We start from the raw sequence: 20,957 nt of genomic DNA on the forward strand, positions 1-20,957 counted from the left end.
CTCTAAATGATCTATTATTGTTGTCTTAGATTGATGGGCCTGCGATTGGTCAGGACTTAAGAGGATGATTTTTTTCTTAGGTCTTCAGCGCCGGAGGCTCATACCCACACCTCTACCTGAGGCTTCAACAGTTGGCAGGAAGAATAATGTTACTGGCCAATGGGTCGACCTTCCACCTTTGCCTGGCACTTTAAAAGAACCATTTGAAATCAAAGTTTATGAAATTGATGACGTGGAAAGGCTGCAGAGACACAAACGTGAAGAGCCAGAGGTCAGATATTTTTTTTTATTCATCATGATTATATAGAATATGTGGCGAGGCTCAAGAAATATCATATTGTGGACTTATATTAAAAGGGGGAGCATGCCTTGCTTTGTAGAACCCTGTAAGGACAGCTCAATAATTTTAATGGCCTGTAATTCTTCATTTGTCCTGCTGTGGCACTATAGAGAAATTGAGTCCTTTCTTCCAGGTTCCATCAAAGATCAGTACCGATCACAGAGACTCCCTGTAATGCTATGCTGATAAGTTGGATTTTTGCAGTGTTTTTAACAGCTTTTTTATGCAAATTTTCAGCTGCATTTCACAGTACCCGTAAAGTCTATGAGATTTCAGAAATCTCATGCATACACAATTGTTTTTTCCTGACTGTTTTGTCAAAGAGCTGTGTTTTTGCAAAGTGGCTCATACAGGTATCAGGTTTTTCTGCGATTTTGGTGCCAAACCCTGATGTAGTCAAACTAGATTTTTTCATATGGACTAAGTTTATTAGCATGCAGTAGAGACAAATGTACCCTGACAAAAATGAAGCAATAAAAACACAGCAAAGACTAAGCAAAACTTGTATTTTGTAAGCAGCTTAAACTTTGCAAAAAAAAAAAAAAAAACAACAACAACAAAAATGCAACGTGTGAACATAGCCTACTAAGGTTTTAATAGGGTGACACATCTCACAAAAAGACATTGCTCAAAGCGGAAAACTCCTTTAAGATTATATTAAGTAATTATCACATCACAATAGTAGCTATTGTTTCTTAGTTTTAACATATGGTTTGCCAATTAATTACCTTTGAAAATACGCAAATATGTCGAGTTAGGAACATATTGACAATGGTTGCATATCTAAAAAAGGCAAACTACTACACCATAATGAAAGTGGCAGCTAAGCTTGTGGTTTGCCCATGTGTGCCAGTTATGCTATTTCAAGTGGTAGATTATTTATGTAGAAGTGTTCAGAATTTCAGAAGATTTTAAGGCCCACACCCAGCCAACTCCTCAGATTCCAATTCAAAGGCATTAGTCAGAAAGAGGTCATCTTCTTTAGAAAACCCATTTCCAAATACTCTGTGACTGTGATTCTGCCTTAGTTCAAGAACTCCATCATTTGCCTAAAGCAGAAAGTAGCTACAAAAAATGTCTCTTAGGCTGCAGGGCCTGGTGCACATAACTGCTACGTTAAAGAGGCTGTCCAGGACTTTGTATTGGCGTATCCTTAGTTGTGGGATGCGACACCCAACACCCCCTCCGGTCAGCTGTTTTCACAGCCAGTTATGCCCAGATATGTTCAGTTGATGAGAGGAACTATGCAGCTTTGTCAAGTGTACAGGAGACGTGGCTGGGTACTGCACATCCACCCCTGGAGTTCCTTGCTATAGTCAGTATGCAGATGACTGAGCTGTATAGTTCTCTGCAGCTAAGCATATTTGGGCAAAACTGGCACCGAAAACAGCTGATCACCGGGGTGTGCTGGGTTTTGCACCCCCATCGCCCTGGTATTGATGATCCATCCTAAGGATAGGCCACTAATACAAAATCCTGGACAATCCCTTTAAGGCCATGTGCACACAATGCAGTTATCCAGCGGATCCGCAGCGGATTTTACCGTGCAGAAACGCTGCATATCCGCATTGTGATGTACAGTAGCATGTTAGTCAATTGGAAAAATTGTGCAGACGCTGCCGATTTTTCCGTGCGGTTTTCTTGTGGTTCAAAGTATGCAGCATGTCACTTCTTTTGTGCGGTTTTCCACCTGCTCCATTCTCCAAATCTGCATGGGGAAATCAGCAGGGGAAAACCGCACAAAAACCGCAAGAAAACTGCAAGAAAAGAGGAAGAAATCCGCAGGAAAAATGCAGGTCATTTGACCTGCGGCTTTCTTCAATTCTGCGTGGAAAAATCCGCAGGGCCAAAAAGTACGTCTGCACTTAGCCTAAGAGTCTATGGATTTAAAAAATCTCCCTGTAATACCTCATTTAAACAGTGGTGGTGCTATAGTGGAATTAACCCCAGGTTCCTTCACAGATTACACAGCTGTCCACTTGTGGTCATCACAGTAGGAAAATCCGAGATCAACGTATTTTTGGCGTGGACTCTTCTAGCAAAAAATATTGTGAAAAGCCATCGTCTATGAATTTTTATTAAATTATTTTACATATCATAACTTTCGTGTAACTAAGCAGTTTAATCACTTTGTTTTAATTTGACTTATGTTTCATAGAAGAGTGTAATTTTTCTTAATTTGGAGGCAAGTTTGAGTCTAATAGTTTCATTTTTTTTCCTTTTTAGCCTTTCCAGGATATGGAAAAGGTAAGGATTGTTTCTTAAATGTAGAATCTTTTTAGAAAATGTAAAGAATTATTTCTTTAAACATTGTTTGAAACTCCTAGTTTTTCTCCTTACCTATTTTTGTAATTGCCTATTACTCAAATATTTCCCTCAAAGTCAATTTACTCAGTTAATAGTTTTTTTTTTTTAATTTTCTTCTAATTTAATACTAATGTTTAAAATTGAGTCTCAATTAAATATAGTCAGTAACTGATTAACACGCCCCTGTAGATTTTTATTTGTCTTGCTGTTAATTAGTAAATTAGAAAAAATGGTTTAATTAAACATATTGATGAAACATGAAAGGGAAAGCCATGCAGACCATTATGTAATTACACTCACATACAGATACTACAAAAAAAAGTATTATTTTCTTTTAAAAAATTGATGCTATGAAAAGATTTGTAAACCAATAGTGAGTTCATGACGTTTGGAAACTTTTGTATGTGATACCTACTTTTTTTATTTCTAGTATAATTGAGGCATTCCACAACTCATTGCTAAGGTCAACCAGAAAGTAAAAAAAAATATCTGCCCCGTGATCTCTACATTATCGGAAATCTCTCTAGTGCTGATAACAGGGTTTATCTATTTTCCTAAGGGTCTGATGTACTTCAACACCAAGCTGAAGGTTGCGGAAAGACGTCAACAGAGAATCAAAGATGTGAAGACAAAATATGAGATGTTGAAAGAGGAGTTAGAGGAGACGAAGGCTCGCCTGATGATGGATCCCAACAAGTGGAGAGGAGAATGTAAGTATTATTGGTGTCATCATATGGTGATAAGAAATCTTTGTTTTTGCAATTTAAGGATTATGGATGACGTTTTTCACAATTGTAAATTAATTGAGTGCAACTTGGCATTTAAGGACTTGTCCCCATTCAACCAACTGCTGCCCATTGGCTCAGTTGCATGTAAAAACAACAAACTGAGCTTTACTTAAACCTTCCAAGGTCTACTGCTGTGCCTCCGACGCTACCCTGGTCTCTGTTGTTTGACTGCACTTCGACAGCGCTGCAGCCAATCATTGGGCTCAACGGCTCTGTCAATGTAGATGGCACTAGTTGATGATCTCAGTGATTGACTGCAGAACTGTCAACATGAAAACACCTATGCAGCCAAAAAAAAAAGCTGGGCAGAAACAGAGACACAGTGCTGGACCTAGAGAACATACTGTAAGTAAAGCGCAGTTTGTGTTTTTACACCTAAATGAGCTGATGATTATGTGTTGAAAGGGAAAAATCCATATAATAGTAAAGGAGAAAGCTTACGAAAGAGAGGTTTATGTGCCTTTATTTTTAAGATGGTGGTCTTCCAGGATTGGATTATAGGTAAAAAGTTTGTGCCCATTGAAGAAGTTAAAAGGGTTATTCAATTACTATTTTTTATTTATTTTTTTATCATATGTCTTGTTATAAACTACCTGCTTGCTGTGCCCGCTGCTGATCTCTCCCAGCAGAGTGGTCACAGACCGCTCCTGCCAGCTATTTAGTTGCTTCCACTGATGTCACGTCAACAGAGCAGCGACTTCTCTTCCGCTCTGCTCTGTTGACGGGGCGTGACTGTGACGTCATGCTGATTGACAGCCGGCTCCCCGCTGCCGAACTTGTCTGCTGACGTGGTGTGTTTGCTGACCGCTTCAAACTGGCCCAGGTTAAAAAACAGGTTGTTGCTTCGCTTCGCAGCTACCTGCTTGTTAGTTTGTAGGCCCATAGCAAAAAAAAATAGTCCTTTAAAGGGGTTTTTAAAGGTGTGTCCAGGACAACAATATTGATGACCTACCCTTTATAGTAAATCATCAGTATCAGATTTGTGGGGGGCTGATGCCAACGAACCCCTCCGTAGCTATATGGGCCCGTGAATGGCCACTATATAGTACTCGGAGCTGTGGGGACCTGTCAACAGTCACTTGATAGGGGGTTAGGCGTTAGACCCACACAGACCTGATCTTGAAGGCCAACTTAATTGATATGTCATCGATATCATAGTCCTGGTCAACCTGTTGTGAATTCGCTTTCTGGCCTACCTCTGGTTACTAGTGAAGGTAGTGGAGCTGGTTATATTGACAGAGGGGTCGCGAGTTCTCTTTACGGGCTCCCTCTGGTGGTTACTGGAGGTAATGGAGCTGATCTAATTAACAGAGGCCTGCACCTGATAATGAGGAGGATGACTGGAGATCTGGAGTTTCTGACTGGATTTAAGACAGCCGACTCCCTCTATCCCTGCTGGTGATTTTTCCTGCCTCCTGAGGTCTTAGTTTCCAGCTCAGTCCCTGCATGCTCAGCTAAGTGTTCTTTTGCTATTGTTCACATTTGATCTGGTTTTGTCTATTTCAGTTTTTATGTGGTCAGCCAGCTCCGGCTGGGGCTGTGCTGAATTTCCATCCTTATGTTACTGCTTGTGCCAGTTTGTTTTTGTCCCTTATTAGATTGGCCTCTTTTTGCTCTGCTTACAGAATATACCAGAGTGTTGATATAGTGGGAGAAGTCTAGTGACTTCAGTATTTTTCTATCAGACGTGTTGGGCATTTTTGCAGGGTTTTTTGCGTGATTGCAGACAGAGTCTTTCCTTTCCTGTCCTGTCTAGTTAGTGTGGGCCCCATCGTTTGCTCAGTCTATTTTCCTACCTGGGTTTGTGTTTTCATCTTGTCTCACCGACAATATATGTTTGGGGGCTATCTATTCCTTTGGGGTCTGCTCTGGGGCAGTTTAGATTTCCCCTTTCTTGCTTTAGGCTTAGTTAGCTCTCCGGCTGTGTCGAGGCGTCTAGGATCATCGTAGGTATGCTCCACGGCTACTGCTAGTTGTGTGGATAGGATCAGGGATCTGCAATCCGCTTAGTTACCAACCTCTCTGGTTTTCTGTGGCTTAGCTTGGTCTTGCTTTCCTCCTCGGTGACCCAATCATAACATCAACCCCTTTAACTAAATTTATTTATGCAACTTCTATAAACTAAACAACTTAAAATAGTGGTAGTGATGTATGAAAGTAATAGATGTACCTTATCCAAAAATGTTATCATAATAATCTCACATTCTTAACCAACAGTTGAAGTGGACCCAGATCTCGACAGAGAATCTCAGGAGTACCTAGAGGCTCTGGAACAAGTCACAGAGGACCTGGAGCTCTGTGTTAACATATGCAAATCTCACGTCATGATGGTGACCTGCTTCGACATCGGAATAATTGCAGATCAGCAAGATAGTGGAAGAGAAGTGGAAGTGTGAAGAACGATCAAGTTGGATCAAAGAAAATAATGGACATTGAGGAGTTGATTTAGAAATGACTCTGCATTGTGCAATGAAAAAAATGTACATCAGAATGTGAAAATTTAAAAATGGAAAGAATGTTACTTGGATTGAGACCGATGATGAATTGTAACGACCGAGAAATGAATATGGCTCTAGACCATATGTAGGCGAATGGGTTCTCTGGGTTATTTGGATATCCAATGACTTGCCTCCATGTGAAGGCATAGATAGCAGGAGGCCACTACGCAGGAAACCAAGTGGCCACAGGGCAAGTAAAGTATAGTGCCTACCTCAGCTCAACCGGGGAGAAGGAAATATATTATATGAGCAAAAGTTCAGTGGTTTTGATATGGCTGTGGCACTTCTTATTTACAGAACCCTTATGAAGATGCACATTTTGCACGTACATGATATGTCCGCCTTCGTCTGCAAAAATATTCTGGAACTTGATGTTTCAAATAACCTAGAGAATTGCCCCTTGCTATTACAGTTACATCTCTGTTAGGGCGTATTCAGACTTCCGTATACATCGGTCTGAGATTGGACCACAATGCACTGACTCTCCTGACCCAAGTGTGACAGTTTCATAGGGACCCAAGGCCAATCCTTGCATTGTGGTTTGATCTAGTACTGATTTGCACAGATGTCTGAATGCGCCCTTAGATGGCCATATTGTATTCATGTGTAAAAAGAATGTCTGTCTGCACAAAATTACTGTTCAGACCAAGCACAAGTGCGCATTGCACCCTTGGGATGGCCAAGAAGTTCAGTCCCCCTTCCCACCTACTTGTTTTCCATCTATCTATCTATCTATCTTGTTTTCCATCCTCCTCTTGCTCCTGTAAAGTCAATGTAGGAAGATAGATGGAAAAGAACAGGTGGATTGATTCACTTAACTTCTCAGCCACCACATGGATGCACCCTGTGCTTGGTTTGCACAGTCATTTTGTGCTGACATATTCCCTTTAACTATCTGTATTCTGGATGTAAGACTCCACTAAGCCAATGTTACAGTTCTCCCAGGAGAACCACGAGGGGTCTCTGTTTTACATTCACAATATGATATACACAACATCTGCATCTGAATAATAAATCATGAAAGCGTTAAAGATGATTACAACCCTAGTGAGACAACACGCTGCAAAGGGATTCTCAAGTATCGGGAATCAAGAAGGATATAGAAGAATGTGGTAATGGAAAAAAGAAAAGGAACCATAAAAAGAAAAACATCACATCATGCGTTAAAAAAAGAACATAATTAAAGTGCCTTGTTTTCTTATAAATTTTTTTACATTTTTTTGGTGCTAAATTTTCAAAGCCAGCAAACCTAAGCAGACCATTAAATGTATCAACATTTATACTGTACAGTGTAATTACTTGTAAAAAATAAATAAAAAAAACAAAAACATACATAAAGGAGGAAAAAAGTAACAAAAATGAGAAGTTTTGTAGCAGGAGCAATAAAGAAAGTATGTTTCTGGACCTGAATTTGCCTTCTGGTTTCACAAAAAAAGCTGTTTTTATGCAGCCAAAACAAAAAGTTTCCTTCTACATAATGAAATAATATTTTTCTGAGCAATTAAACAAATTGTATGCAATTTTTTGGATTATGCTTCACTTTCCTTTTTCTACAGTTCTCTATTCTCCACTAAACAAGACAAAAAAATTGCTCCCTCTTGTATAATTTACAAGCCTAAGACATTTATTGTACAGGTGTTGATCGCTTGGACTGTACTAAACTCGGCAAAGTACGGTAAAGTCTGGGGTTTTTTTCTACTTACACTGTTTATGCATTTTTTTAAGGAATTTTTTTCTTTTTTTACAGTTTTTTATAGAAGGCAAAAGCTCAGGTTATTCCTATACATGCTGCATGTAATGTGTGCATTTTTCTGTTTTCTAATGGATGTCTCAAGCACCGATTGTTGTATGATTGCCAAACACTTTGCAAAGGTTTGTGTAAGTAATATTACATTTCATATGGAGTCATATTTTCTGATCATCTTGGTTTTTTTTTATATGAGGTTTTCAAAACCTTTGTATAAATGTATAATACCTTACTTAAACTTTTATCTGTGAATAAAAGATGCATTTATTAATATATTTTTCCCTCTCTTTCCTGGAAATATTTACACTTGTGTTACAATTCCATTAGTTTGGGGTTTCACCACAATATTTCGCTCTCCGATCAAAGTTAAAGGGATGATTTACCAAAATAACGAGAAGACTGTTTAGGTAGAAAAAGAACAATTAAAATGATACCTATCAACTGTGCTAAATGCTGAGAGTTCGAGTTAATTTGCATGTGGCTTCAAAGCTCAACAGTCTAATGAGTTGGGGAAGTGATGATGTTGGGGAAGTGAAGGCTCCGGCTTGTTTGATTTCCAATGGTTGATCCTTTTCTTCTCCAGGAGATAAGTCACCATCAGAGGAGTCTGGCAACAACACTTTCATAGAGAACGCAGAAGCACATGGCCAAGCCGATCGTTCATGTTTGTGTGGAAGTAGGGTAGATAGCTGTCAGCCAAACGATCATTTGGCTAACACCTATAAGGGGTTGTCCAGCCTTAGGGTACAAGTCCGTAGCCACTATGTGCATGCGATGTGAGGGTTCTCCGATACCGACAGCTGGGCACCTGACTGCAAGTATGTGATTTGCATACATCCAGTCACTTGCTGACTAGACATGCTCGACCTCGCTCAGTGCAAGTGTATTGAATGATGCCGGACACGTTTAGTCTGAATGTGGCCCGATGTATGCCAATTGCATACTTGCGGTCATATGACTGTCTGCTCCCGGCACCAGCACTGGAGATTCCTCACAGCTCTTTATTTGTTTGATCTGAATGTGATTTGCATTATCGATCCAAATCTCTCGGATGAGAGAATACACGGTCGTCCGCACCAAGCCTACAATTACTTTAACAGTAATAGGATCCCTTAAATACAGCTCTGGTAAAAATTAAGAGATCATCACATCAAAACCCTGTCATGGGCACCCCATTCTCCAGACCTGAACCCCCATTGAAACCTCTGGAATGTAATAAAGAGTAAGATGGATAGTCACAAGCCATCAAACAAAGAAGAACTGCTTACATTTTTGAGCCAGCAGTGTGAAAGACTGGTGGAAAGCATGCCAAGACACATGAAAGCTATGATTAAAAATCATGGTTATTCCACAAAATATTGATTTCTGAACTCTTCCTGAGTTAAAACATTAGTATTGTTGTTTCTAAATCTTGATCTTGTTTTCTTAGCATTACTTGAGGTCTGAAAGCACTGTTTTTTATTTTAAATTTTAACCATTTTTTTGTCAGAAAAAAAATACAAAATGTATTGCTTGGAAATTCAGAGAAATGTCAGAAGTTTATAGACTAATAGAACAATTTACATTTTACTCAAAAGTTTACCTATAAAGAGAAAAATCAGACAAACTGAACATTTGAAAGTGGTCTCTTAATTTTTGCCAGAGCTGTATATCTGACATATGCTAGGATTCATGAAAGCAACTTGTCGAAGGTTTAGATGCCCAGCGTCAGCCCGATTTATGATTGTGTACATTTTTATTACTCTCTATAGGAGAAATGGAGACTCTTTGTTCAGTCTCTATGACAAAAGAGTTCATTTTTGTGGCGTTTTCGATAAATGTCACTGGCAAGACTTAGGCTGGCACTGCATCAGCACGACAGTCTTTTGATTTCTGATAGCTGGTAGCAATATATAACACCGGGAGCGAGGAGGTCAGCATGTAGCAATAAAGTTATGTACCATTTTCCAGGTCATTGCTTGTTGCTGTTTAATTGTCAAAGTCATAACCAGTGATATACAACAGACCTGTCAGGACAGAAAATAGTGCTGATATCCCAATGATGGAGCATGGTTTTACTACTGAAATGAAAGTCCCTGCACAGATGCCATGAGAATACAAACATTTATAGCCTAAGTGCTTAAATTATGGTTTACCCAAACATCTCTGAACATAAAAGAGTCCTAAATCATGACCCCATTAAGTCAAGAGGGTTCATTGAGCTTCTGTTGAAGTTCCATTAATGCTGCAAACTCAAAAATACCAGAACCCATTATGAACACCTAAAAATATTAATATGGAGAACTCCTTGATCAAGAAAAGTATGTCTATTGGTGACCACTAGAGCTGGTACGAATTGATTTGCAAGACCCAGTCCGTAAGTCTGGTCATTAATCTGTGGCCTTTAGACAGGAGCCCTGAGAACCACCACTCACCTGATGGTTTCCAAAGAACTTCATGGCACGACGTCACATCTGCGTCAAGTAACAACAATGTTGTCACTCCAGACTGGCTAATCAAAAGAAACACCATAAATGTCTTCAAGTAAGAGATGGTTCTCAGGGCTCCCATCCAGCAACCACAGATTACAAACCTGGCCGATGGATTGGGTCCTGGGAAACAACCACCATATTCCCAGTGTGAGAACACTGCCTACAATTTTGCACTGTGAAATCTCTATAGATTTGAGAGTCTTTGCACATGGTGGAATTTATTTGTATTTAATTTGGGCCTCATGCCCAGGTCTGTACAACATGGACTTGTAATGTAGTGCTCCTACTGTATTATGGGACCCATACCGTGCCAATGTGTGCCATTGTTTCTAAAGGGAGACACTATAATGTGTGGCATGGTTTAGACATACTTTATTATGGATTGACCGGTCTCTAGGTAATAAGTGATGACATACCAAGGCTAACTGACTAAGGAACCGTATGAGCAAATCATAAAAATGTCTGTTCATAATGGATATTCTTGATTCCTTGTGTTTGATTCCCTGCAAATCAAAAGTAGTCCAAAGGATTCAATTTCCTTGAAAAGTGCATATGACACTATTCTCTTTTCCCTCGCACACTAATTTTCCTCACTGCTGTCCAGTCACACACTAACTGTACAGTTTATTCAGTATTTTATGTTTTTTCCATATCACAATGGCTAAGCTGTGAGCTGTGTTGTTATCACAGGTTTACTGAGACAGAGAGGAGCCAGAAGACAGCAGTGTCTTACTTCTCCTACTGATTAGAAGCGCTTCACCTTCATTTTAAACAGTGTAAGCTTCTTTTAGAAGTACAGGGATTAATCTGCTCAGATGAGAGCTCCTGGAAGCTTTCCTGCATTAAGGCACAGCTATTCACTGTTAGCCACTCCCATCTGCTATACAATCTGGATCCTGGCTAGCACTCATCGTCAGAGAAGCTTTTGCTGCATGGCTGGAGGTTGTTGCTGATAGTTATTGGAGAAGGTGTTTGGTGGATTTATCTGTGACTGTTGCTAGGTTTTGAGTGTGTGATAATTCCTTTTCTTCTCCTACTTTGGTTTAACCCCATCCTCCACTCCCCAGTGTTTACCTCTGCTGTTTGAGTATATTTGTATGATTGGTGTTTTACTTTATCCCTGTTCATATTACCTGGTTAGTCTGGTTGGTGTATTGCGATACACTACTACTCCCCTCTTCCCTGGGTGGGGGAAGGGTACAGTGTTATGAGTTCATTTTCTCCTTCACCTCTGATGTCTGATGAACTCCCTCTGCTGGTGAAAGGAGGTAGTGAAATTGATCTGGATGGGAAGAACCTGTCATCTGAACAGGTGGAGTGTGATTGGACATCCGGAATTTCTGAGTGGATATAAGGCAGCCGACGCCCTGCAGGGTTGCTGGTGATCCTTTCTGCTCTGAGCTCTGGCATCCAGTTTAGTTCCTGTCTACTAAAAGCTAAGTTTTTGCTCCGCTATTTTTCCATGAGATTTTGTCTGTTTACTTAGTGTTTGTGTTCAGCCTGCCCTGGTTGGGACGGGCTGAACTCCATTTTTGTCTCTGATCAGTTGATCTCTTTGCTCTGTCTTCAGAATATACCTGAGTGCTGATATAGTGATTTTGAAGTCTAGTGACTTCAGGGCCTTTTCTATCAGACGTGTTGGACATTATTTTTGGCAGGGTTTTTTGCGTGATTGCAGCCAGCATCTTTTCTGTCCTTTCCTATCTAGTTAGTTGGGCCCCATCATTTGCTCAGCCTGTCTTTCTGTCTGTGTTTGTGTTTTCATCTGTTTTTCACCGACAATACATGTTGGGGGCTGTCTATTGCTTTGGGGTCTGCTCTGGGGCAGTTTAGATTTCCCCTTTCTTTCTTTAGGCTTATTTAGCTCTCCGGCTGTGACTAGGGGTCTAGGGCACCGTAGGAGCCCCCCACGGTTACTGTTAGTTGTGGTGAATAGGATCAGGGGTCTGCAATCCGCTAGCTACCAACCTCTCCGGTTTTCTGGACTTAGCTTGTGTTTTTGTTTTTTCCTCCTCCGGTGACTCATTCATAACAGTACAGACTGAGTGTGGATTCAGGAGCTAAGGCAAGGTATATGACCCCGGCATCTTCACCATCAGAAGTAATCCAGGGATCAGGGCGAGCTAAGGCTCCCCTAGTGTTAGGAACAGGGAAGGAGCCCCTGGTCCTGGGACACCTGAAAACAGAGTCGTGACAGATGTTCTCTCACTATCCAGATTCACCACAAAATGTCTGCTGCATTCCCCATCTTTGTTTTATACAGACTATGATAGTCCTTCTTCACTAGTTGCTCTATACCATATGATAGCTGTACAGCATAAGGGGAAATTCAACCAACCATACCCAGGTTTATGTGATCTATCTCTGGCTGATATAATCTTAGGCAAATTCACCAGGTTCAGCGGATTCCTACAAATTCTATTTGCATTGAATTGATTCATTCTCTTCCAATTAAGTTTTTCATTGAGAGGTTGTGGATGTGGAGATAGGAAAAATGGAAGCTCATGCATAAAAACAATGCAATCAAGAGCAGTGAGGTCTCTCACAGCATATGTATGTATAACCATCATTTCGTAAGCAGAGTGTAAAAAATGATGCAAGCAACTGATGTGACACAGGTTGGGGCTAAAGGACGTGGAAGATGGAAGGGTGGGATTATAAAATGTTATTTGGACTAAGGGGGTGCAAATTACCCTTCTGCTTAAAGGGAACCAGTTGGAACAATTTTTCTACTGAAACTAATGGTACGGCTGTGCAGGTCTTAGCACAGCAATAAAAATAACACCAGTCATGTACTAATCTTATGTGCCAATGCTGAAAAATCAGGCTTAGTAGCCACATGCAAATTAGTCTGGAAGTGCTCCAATGCTCCCCTAATGCACTTCTAGGCTAATTTGCATGTGGCGTCAAAGGTTGATTTCTCAGCACTGGCACATCGGATTAGAACAAGACAGGTATCATTTTTATTGTTGTACTGGGACCTATACTGTTGTGCTACTAGTTTTAGTATTGATGTCGACCTGAGAGGTTCCCTTTAAGCTTTGCTGCATTTTCTTAGTTTAGTTGGGGATGGCACATATATTAAGCATATGCAGGATTGCTTTTAGGGGGATATTATAAACCATGGACACAGGTTCACACACATAAATGTATGTATGTACAATAAGTAGTTACAGTCTGTAGCCCCATATTAGTGTCAGCCATGGTTGCAGGCTTATCAGAACCAGTCAATATTAGTATCATGCACATGTCCTTATAATAGTGTGAGTCATTTACACCCCCATATAAGGCTATTTATGTAATTAAGAGAGTCATTTAAGATTAAAAAAAAAACATGGCAAATTTCTTTGAAAACGCAGTGCCTCCCCTTCTGTACAGGTTGCGTGTGGTACTGCAGATCAGCTCCTTTGAATATTAGCCTATTCATTTGTATAATGAAGCATTTAGGAATGACAGTTCACTTAATGTATGGGGGAACATTACAGCCATTTTTTGCCCCCAAAATTAAAAACATCCCCTGTGCAAAAATAAATGCAATTTTCTCTCTAAATTTCACAAAGAAATTCCCCTACTTAGTGATTTTTTTTTTTTTTTACATTTTCATGAATAGAGCACTAAACATAAATGTTCCCATGTGCAGCGTATCCTTTATAGGCAGCAGTTCTGGAACATACGTCTGTACTAAATACATATCCTCTGAGGTTCCCTTAATGATTGACAGATTACTGCTGGAAAAAATGCATTTCCTTAGCAAAGCGTTTTTCAAAGAATCATAAAGGAAGAAGCGGGTTTTCTAACTGTGGCTGCGAGCGATCTTTAAATGTCCCCGTACATACATGAATCCCTTTAATTGGTTTTTCTTCTAGTGTGTTGGATGTTATATTTACTCTCTGAAGTTGAAAGTCTGCGTCCCAAAGCTGGCGTTAAATCTCGCCATTTCTGCCTAGCTAGCAGAATGGATTTCTACAGCACTTCCCGTGCCCTGGGTCTTCCCTTCATCATTGCCAGTGTCAGAGCCGTGCTCACCGCAACGTGCAAATACCTTCTAAGGCCGCCAGCCATCTGTTATTTAAAGGATCCCATCTTTACTTTAAGGGGGGGGGGTAAGCGTTTTTATTTTATTCGTGAAGGTTCCTTTAATCCCCTGCCGACCGGTAAAAGAAGGCATCTGTTACTTAATGGAAAATACCTTAAAGTAATCATGCAGATTGTAAGACTTACTTAATGGTCCATTCATCATAGTTCTGGGATAGAGTCTACACCCAACATATGTATGCAAGATGTACCCTGGTGTTTTATAGGTGAGGTTGGAGTCAGATATTCTTTATATATGTATTATTTTATGCATAATAATGACTGCAATACATTGTCATATGCCAGGCAGTGTATCCCGGCGGGGGGCATACAAGTTGTGCATGCAATTTCTACATATACATGTGCTTCTCACAAAATTAGAATATCAAAAAGTTAATTTATTTCCGTTCTTCAATATAAAAAGTGAAACTCATATATTATATAGAGTCATTACAGAGTGATCTATTTCATGTGTTTATTTCTGTTAATGATGATGATTATGGCTTACAGCCAATGAAAACCCAAAAGTCATTATCTCAGGAAATAAGAATACTTTATAACACCAGCTTGAAAAATTATTTTAGAATCCGAAATGTTGGCCTACTGAAATGCATGTTCAGTGAATGCACTCAATACTTGGTCGGGGCTTCTTTTGCATCAATTACTGCATCAATGCGGCGTGGCATGGAGGCGATCAGCCTGTGGCACTGCTGAGGTGTTATGGAAGCCCAGGCTGCTTTGATAGCAGCCTTCAGCTCATCTGCATTGTTGGGTCTGGTGTCGGTCATCTTCCTCTTGAAAGTACCTCATAGATTCGCTATGGGGTTTAGATGAGGTGAGTTTTCTGGCCAATCAAGCACAGTGATAATGTTGTTAGTACTAATATGAGTTTCACGTTTTGTATTGAAGAACTAAAATAAATTAACTTTTTGATGATACTGTAATTTAGTGAAAAGCACTTGTATCATGTAATCGTTATATTAACATTTCTACCTAAATTGTCTGTGCATTTTTCTATCTATGTCACATAAAAATGTACACACTGTAGTGTGACCTCAATCATACATTCCTGTGGAGCCCAAGCCATTGGTGGCTTTTAGATAGGCATAATACAAACAGTGCACCCTCAGGAGGTCAGCAAAACTTCAGGAGTATCAATCATAATCAATCAATGGAGAGCAGATACCAAAAGAAGGGCCGTTACCTGGCAGGAGGCACTGGCAGAGCCATACTAAATGACCTCCAGCAGTGATGGTGGGTAGGTTTCTCACCCAACTGTCAGACACAGACTGTATAAGTTTCATGAGGCATCAAAGTCCTGTATTGGAACTTGTGGTCATAGCCCAGCATCATACAATGTATGGTAATTGGAAGAACAAAACTGGCAGGTTCACAATTGGTGCCCCGTTTTCTTCAGAGATGAGAAAAGATTTACATTTTCCACAAGTAACAGATGTGAAAGCCTTGAGATGATGTAATTAAAGTTATATTGCTTTTAACATCATTTAGCATTACTGGTTTGGAAGTGGCATCCATCACAGATAGTTTGGCAGTGTGTTGATGGTGGTCAGGGGAGGCATATCCCTGGAGGGAAGTCGAGGGAGTCATATCCTTGGAGGGTCGTTGAGGTAGGCATATCCTTTTAAGGTGGTCAGGGGAGGCATATCCTTGAAGGGTGGTCAGGGGGGGCATATCCTTGAAGGGTGGTCATGGGAGGCATATCCTTGGAGGGTGGTTGTGGTAGGCATATCATTGGAGGGTAGTCAGGGTGAGACATATCCTTGGGGGGTGGATGTGTTAGGCATATCACTGGAGGGTAGTCGGGGTAAGACATATCCTTGGAGGGTGGTCAAGGAGGCATATTCTTGGAGGGTGGTCAGGGGAGGCATATCTTTGGAGAGTGGTCATGGTAAACATATCCTTAGAGGGTGGTTGAGGGATGCATATTCTTGGAGAGCAGCTGGGGAAGGCATATCCTTGGAGGGTGGTCGAGGGAGGCATATCCTTGGGGGTGGTCGGGGAGGCATATCCTTGTGGGTGGTTGGGGAGGCATATCCTTGGAGGAGGGTCATAGTAGGCATATCTTTGGAGGGTGGTTGGGGGAGGCATATCCTTGGACGGTGATCTGGTGGAACATATCCTTGGAGTGTGGTCGGGGAAGGCATATCGTTTGAGGGTGGTCGTGGGAGGCATATCCTTGGACTCTGTTTGTGAGACATATCCTTGAAGGGTGGTCGAGGGAGGCATATGCTTGGAGGGTGGTTGTGGTAGGCATATCTTTGGAGGGTAGTCGGATGAGACATATCCTTGGAGGGTGGTCAGGGGATGCATATTCTTGAATGGTATTCAGGGGAGGCATAAGGCATATCCTTGGAGGATAGTCGGGGGAGGCACATCTTTGGAGGGTTGCAAAAAGCTCTATGTGATACCCAGCAATTCTTGGACTGCTGTAAGGTGTCTTAGAGTCATTACCAGATTTTACGATGGTGCAGGACAATGCAGGTATCATGTGGATAGTGTGTGCAGGCAGCTCTGGATGGTGAAGGCATTGATGCCACTGACAGGCCCTCAAAAGCCCCAGACATAAATCCAATTGGGACATTAAGTATCAGTCAGAAAGAATATTCACCCTGAACCTGGGTGCTCGTATGTCTGATTTCTAGGCAATGGATAAATAGAAGGAAACAACTGAAGCCATTATCCAAAATATTTATTGATCATAGCTATGATTAAGGGCCAGTTGTTCCTGAAGTGCGTAAGCGATATTCATATCTCCTTGAATATAAGGTCCGGTCCCAATAAAGATGGCATATTGTTGAATTTGATGCACATCTCTTGTTCATACAGAGATCTACGCTGCCAGCAGCAATATTTTTCCCCAGAACATGTATTATTTTACAATTACGTTTCCCAGTTCGTCAAATGATTGCAGCCATGTCTGCATGGGCCAATGCTCTGGAAAAAGTCTTCTTATGAAAACCTATTCTGTTCATTATCAATCGATGTAAAAAGGTCTCAACTTCAGGCTACTGGGCCCCCAATGCAAAAACACGCAAAATCTGTAAAAGTCGGATTCCCATCTACTAGGTGCCATTTATATTACTTCTGACTATGGGTTCCTTAGACCCCAGAACCTGGTGTGATTCCTTCCCCTGCCCCCCTTATAGATGGGCCCAGGTATACCACAAAGAGAATCCTGTAGAATTTCTTTTTTCTACTCTTTATTTAGGATCATTTGTGAAATACCAGTCCGAAAATAAACAAAAGAACCACCACAATAAAGAAAAACCACCACGGCGATATCTACATTGTAGTGTTTGCATATCAAACAGGTTCTAAGTAATCATAGTAGATGGTGGAAGTGATGGAGGGCTCTGTTCTCGCCTGTACCCTCAGGAGAATAAGAATTTTATGCATGCAGAATAAAATAAGCATGAAATGCATACGGATCTGCCCGCTGCATAATTTATTAAAAACTCTTAGTTGTAAAAAATAATTTGATATTCTGAAAAGAATGGGCTCCTGATATGATTAAAGCAAAAAAAGTCAAAAAGTATTTAATCAGCTAAAATACAATTTTCCAGTCTTTTTTCTATTGAATGTTCCTGTTTGTCTTGCCCACGTCCCCTCTAATCTAAATCTATGATTTTCATATTTTCCTGCTGAGTGAGGTATAATCCACATTAGGGAAATACGATTTATCCCTCTCTTAAGGCACAAATCAATTCACCTGATACAAGATGGTCTGTTCCATCTTTGACTTAACCTTTGCTTTCATTGCGTGCAGACAACACTTTTTTTTTCATTTTGCTGGAAATGGATTTTGATCCTGCAAAAGAAGAATTACAGAGAGACTGCTTAGGGTCCCAGTTTACTAGTCCTACCCCGGAGAATGGGAAATTCAGAGGAAAAATGAAATCACTGGTGGAATTATAGGAAATCTGGAAGTGCAACCTATGATTATAATTTGTCTTTAAATTGGTTTTCTGAGTTATGGTCAAATTTCTACAGTCACTATGAGACTGCAGATTACTAAAATTGTGAGTGTGCAACATGCACGGTGTCAGGATTCCCCTGTATTCCCAGAGCAAGTGGGTGGTCACATGGATGCAGTTTGCATACTTGTGGTCATGCACCAACTTTATGTTCAGCTACTTCTCTCAATATAACATTGTGATAAGCAGGTGAAAATCTAGACTGCATGTGACCAAAAGTATGAACACTATATAAATAAATAATAATAACAATAATAATATGAACATCTTATACATGTGGTCACATGACTGTCCACTTTACTGCCTGGAATACAGGGGAATTCTGATAGTGGGCACATTATACACTCTCACAACTAGGCATTTCTTATCTATTTCATATCTATCCATTCATCTCATATTGATCAGTTTTATATTCATCAGTAAGTCTAATATCAATCTGTCTCATCACAAATCAGTGTCTGTCTCATCACGTCAGTCTGTCCCATCTCAAATCAGTCTGTCTCATCTCAGGTCAGTCTGTCCATTCTCAGGTCAGTGTGTCCCATCTCAGATCAGTCTGTCCCATCTCAGATCTGTATGCCCCATCTCAGGTCAGTGAGTCCCATCTCAGATCTGTCTGTCCTATCTAATGTCAGCATGTCCCATCTCAGATCAGTCTGTCCCATCTCATGTCAGTTTGACCCATCTCAGGTCAGTTTGTCCCATGTCAGGTCAGTCTGTCCCATCTCAGGTCAGTCTGTCCCATCTCAGGTCAGTCTGTCCCATCTCAGATCAGTCTGTCCCATCTCAGATCAGTCTGCCCCATCTCAGGTCAGTGTGTCCCATCTCAGGTCGGTTTGTCCCATCTCAGGTCAGTCTGTCCCATCTCAGGTCAGTCTGTCCCATCTCAGGTCAGTCTGTCCCATCTCAGATCAGTCTGTCCCATCTCAGATCAGTCTGTCCCATCTCAGATCAGTCTGTCCCATCTCAGATCAGTATGCCCCATCTCAGGTCAGTGTGTCCCATCTCATGTCGGTTTGTCCCATCTCAGGTCAGTTTGTCCCATCTCATGTCGGTTTGTCCCATCTCAGGTCAGTTTGTCCCATCTCAGGTCAGTCTGTCCCATCTCAGGTCAGTCTGTCTTTGAATTCCTCCTCTGATACTATTTCCATAGATCTTTATGTTCTATATCTAAAGTTGCAATTTATAAAGGTGACATTTCATTAAATAGGTCTGAGCAATCTTAATTACAATAAACCATTACGATTTGGTGGATCAATTACGTGGCGGTAATATGTGGAGCTACTAAAACATGTACCTGCAAGGAGAGCGTTGTATTACATTTATATGCTTGTAGTAATTAAAGCTATTGGTCTGACATTTGGTAGACTGGTCATACTGAAGTTTAATTACCTCGGTTCTTCACATATGGGAATGTTGTAAAAGGACATAACTAGCATTTCCAGTGTGATTACAGCCGATCTACGACTTGGGGAAAAATGTCCTTCCTCGAAATTCACAATGAATGGTTTTACAATCAATAAACTGTAACTAGAGTCATAAGTCTCATTAAACCTGTGAATCATGGCCATCTACATCTGTGTATCTGCATTTTATGTCATTCTGTCTTATCTATATCACATCTGTATGATTCATACCTATCTACCTTTTCATCTATTTATGTAGCTGTCAGTCTCTCAAGTCACTGGTATATGCAGCTGTCGAACAATCTATCCATCTATTGATGTCTCCTTCATGTCCCCGTCTCTGTATCTGTCCTTCTATCTCTTTCTCTGCCATATCTGCTCCTCCCCTGTCCTGGCTCCAGAGCTGGGCTTGCTATCTTCCTCCCTCAGGGGCAGGCTCTCTCTGTTCCTGTGGGATTCACATGGCACACCTCTGCGGTCATTCTTCTATGCTTCTAGTCTAGACCTTAAAAGGCCAGTTCAGGCAGTGGTATACCACCTAAGTATTTCACTTCCATGCCACTAGTCATTTCTGCTACTCTGCTCTACTAAGATGCTGCTCCGTTCCATTCTTCTGCAACAGTGTAGTTTGCGGTACCAAGGTGTCCCGGACATACTAGATTCTACTGCATCGGTGTGCTCTGCTACATCAACGAGTCATCTGATATACTCAACAAGGCTACATTGTTGGGTTCTGCTACAAAAATGAGTCACCTGCGTTTTTTCCTGATGGAGTTTGCTCAACTCAAACATCTTGGTCAATAAAACTTCTCTTCGTTCAACACCATCATCTCCATTGGATATCTTTGTAGCCAGCAGCGCAGCATAATTATCTGTATATCCCTTTCTATTATTGCATTGAGTCACCTGACATACTCAACAGTGCTACATTGCTGGACACTGCTTTTTAACAGTCTCCTGACATATTGAACTCTGCAACATCATTTGGCTCTGCTACACCAATGAGTCTCCTGACATCCTCAGTTACGCCACATCAACAATAATTCATCTGATATACTCAACTCTGCTACTTTGCTGGACTCTGCTACATCAACAATGAGTCTCCTGACATACTCAACCCTGCTACGTTAGTGGGCTCTGTTATATCAACAATGAGTCCCCTGACATACAAAATTCTGCTGCATCAACCATGAGTCTCCTGACATACTCAACTTTGCTGCATCGCTACATACTCTGTTACATTGCTGGGCTCTGCTACATCAACAGTCACTTGACATATTGAACGTTGCAGCATTGTTGGGCTCTGCTGCATCAACAATGAGTCGCTTGAC

The 20,957-nt window shown here is 40.9% G+C and overlaps 1 protein-coding gene across 1 annotated transcript in view; it reads left to right on the forward strand.

The window, feature by feature from the left end:
* Positions 1 to 7,953, forward strand: part of KIF26A (kinesin family member 26A) — a 171,618-nt gene extending 163,665 nt beyond the window's left edge. The window contains exons 13-16 of the mRNA XM_073570288.1: positions 81 to 271; positions 2,567 to 2,587; positions 3,207 to 3,357; positions 5,653 to 7,953. Of these exons, the coding sequence (XP_073426389.1) occupies positions 81 to 271; positions 2,567 to 2,587; positions 3,207 to 3,357; positions 5,653 to 5,831 (542 nt within the window). The 3' untranslated portion in view covers positions 5,832 to 7,953. The remainder of the gene's footprint in view (positions 1 to 80; positions 272 to 2,566; positions 2,588 to 3,206; positions 3,358 to 5,652) is intronic.
* The last annotated feature ends 13,004 nt before the right edge of the window (positions 7,954 to 20,957 follow it).

Source organism: Dendrobates tinctorius, unplaced genomic scaffold (genome assembly GCF_039654945.1).
Source record: "Dendrobates tinctorius isolate UK_male_01 unplaced genomic scaffold, ASM3965494v1 ptg000006l, whole genome shotgun sequence".
NCBI classification, from domain to species: domain Eukaryota; kingdom Metazoa; phylum Chordata; class Amphibia; order Anura; family Dendrobatidae; genus Dendrobates; species Dendrobates tinctorius.